The 1930-nt window shown below is 46.9% G+C and overlaps 1 protein-coding gene across 1 annotated transcript in view; it reads left to right on the top strand.

Moving 5' to 3' along the window:
• The window catches only part of LOC107104036 (fatty acid synthase-like), a 6272-nt gene extending 4728 nt beyond the window's left edge, over nucleotides 1-1544 (top strand). The window contains exon 4 of the mRNA XM_015403941.1: nucleotides 1360-1544. Within this exon, the coding sequence (XP_015259427.1) occupies nucleotides 1360-1544 (185 nt within the window). The remainder of the gene's footprint in view (nucleotides 1-1359) is intronic.
• The last annotated feature ends 386 nt before the right edge of the window (nucleotides 1545-1930 follow it).

Here is a 1930-nt window from a genome sequence, read left to right as displayed (position 1 = left end):
TAGAAGACTCAGCCAGCAGTCCTCAGTGACTATAGACCTCCTGCCTTGTTCCAGGACCAAAGAAGACTCAGCCAGCAGTCCTCAGTGACTATAGACCTCCTGCCTTGTTCCAGGACCAAAGAAGACTCAGCCAGCGGTCCTCAGTGGCTATAGACCTCCTGCCTTGTTCCAGGACCAAAGGAGACTCAGCCAGCAGTCCTCAGTGACTATAGACCTCCTGCCTTGTTCCAGGACCAAAGGAGACTCAGCCAGCAGTCCTCAGTGACTATAGACCTGTTGCCCTGACAACCACATCATGAAGCCAGGAGCTATCAGGACCCCCTGCTGTTTGCTTATGGCCATGGAGATGGAGTTGATGATGTCATCATCCACCTGCTTCAACCAACCCACTGTCATTTAGTCAAGGCAGGCAGCACTGTGAGGATCATGGTCTTTAATTTCTCCAGATTCAGCCTGACTGACTGTGAGAGAAACTCCAGCAGACTCAGGTGGAGGCATCAACAACCACCTGGATCAAAGACTACCTGACAGACAGACCACAGGTTGTTAGACTGAAGGCTCAGCTGGCTGATGCAGCAGCTCAGGAGCACCACAGGGGACGGTACTCTCTCCATTCCTTTTTCCTCTGTTCACCTCTGATATCCAGGACCAGACAGAGTCCTGAAATCCTGGGATGACTCTGCTGACTTTGGGAGCATCACAGATGGAGCAGAAGCTGAGTACAGAGAGCTGGTGAAGCGCTTTGTGGCATGACGTGGAAACAATCATCTGATCCTGAAGGTCAACAAAACAAGGAGATGATTGGAGATTACAGAAGAAACAGGAACAAGATGAATCCTGTTAACATCCTGGGAGAAGAAGTGGAGGTGATGGAGGAGTAGAAATCCCTTGGTGTTCACCTGGACAACAACCTGGACTGGAGACACAACTGGGAAGCCGTCTGCAAGAAGGGACAGAGCAGACTGGACTTCTAGAGGAAGCTCAGGTCCTTCAGCTGCTGCAGATCTTCTATCAGTCTGCTGTGGAGAGTCTGATCATCATCATCGATAATGACTGAAAGAAGCTCAACCAGCTGATAAAGAGGAATTTTGGAATCAGTCTCTGGGTGTCCAGACCGTCCCCCCCACCCCCAGACAAAGGAGGGACAGCAGTGAATTTCATTGGTTTATACTTTAGTTGGACATTTATAATATTAATTATATATATTATTAATATTTTTACTGATGGTTGAANTTATATATATTATTAATATTTTTACTGATGGTTGAAGAAAATTAGCCGATGTGATCCATCCTGGTCCAATAACAGAGCAACTAATGATTTTGGTCCTCCTCTAACCTCTGTCTGTCTTCTTTCCAGGGGACATGGCCCTCCAGCAGTGCCTGCTGGGGATGGAGTTCTCTGGTCGGGATCCTAAAGGTCAGCGGGTCATGGGTCTGCTCCCTGCTAGAGGCCTGGCCACCGCAGTGGAAGCAGATCAACGCTTCCTGTGGGAGGTTCCCCTCAGCTGGTTAGTCACCGTCATCACTCCGCTGCTCTCATAGAGCTGTTCTCATAGAGCTGTTCTCATAGAGCTGCTCTCATAGAGCTGTTCACTTAGAGCTGTTCTCATAGAGCTGCTCTCAGCTGCTCTCATAGAGCTGCTCTCATAGAGCTGCTCTCATAGAGCTGCTCTCATAGAGCTGCTCTCATAGAGCTGTTCACTTAGAGCTGCTCTCATAGAGCTGTGGTCATAGAGCTGCTCTCTGTTCTCATAGAGCTGCTCCCATAGAACTAATAATATTAGTATCAATATAATCGCTATAATTAGTTCTAATAGCAGTGGGGCTGAAACAATGAATTGTGATTAATTATGAATTAATCGTTGACTTTAGACTCAGAGCAGTAATAATAAAAAGATTGAAAAAATCTATTAACATTTTTCATTTAA

This window comes from Cyprinodon variegatus, unplaced genomic scaffold (genome assembly GCF_000732505.1).
Source record: "Cyprinodon variegatus isolate N-32 unplaced genomic scaffold, C_variegatus-1.0 Scaffold1597, whole genome shotgun sequence".
Classification (NCBI taxonomy): Eukaryota; Metazoa; Chordata; class Actinopteri; order Cyprinodontiformes; family Cyprinodontidae; genus Cyprinodon; species Cyprinodon variegatus.
Note: the sequence above shows the minus strand (reverse complement) of the source record. Positions and strands in the feature narration are given on the sequence as shown.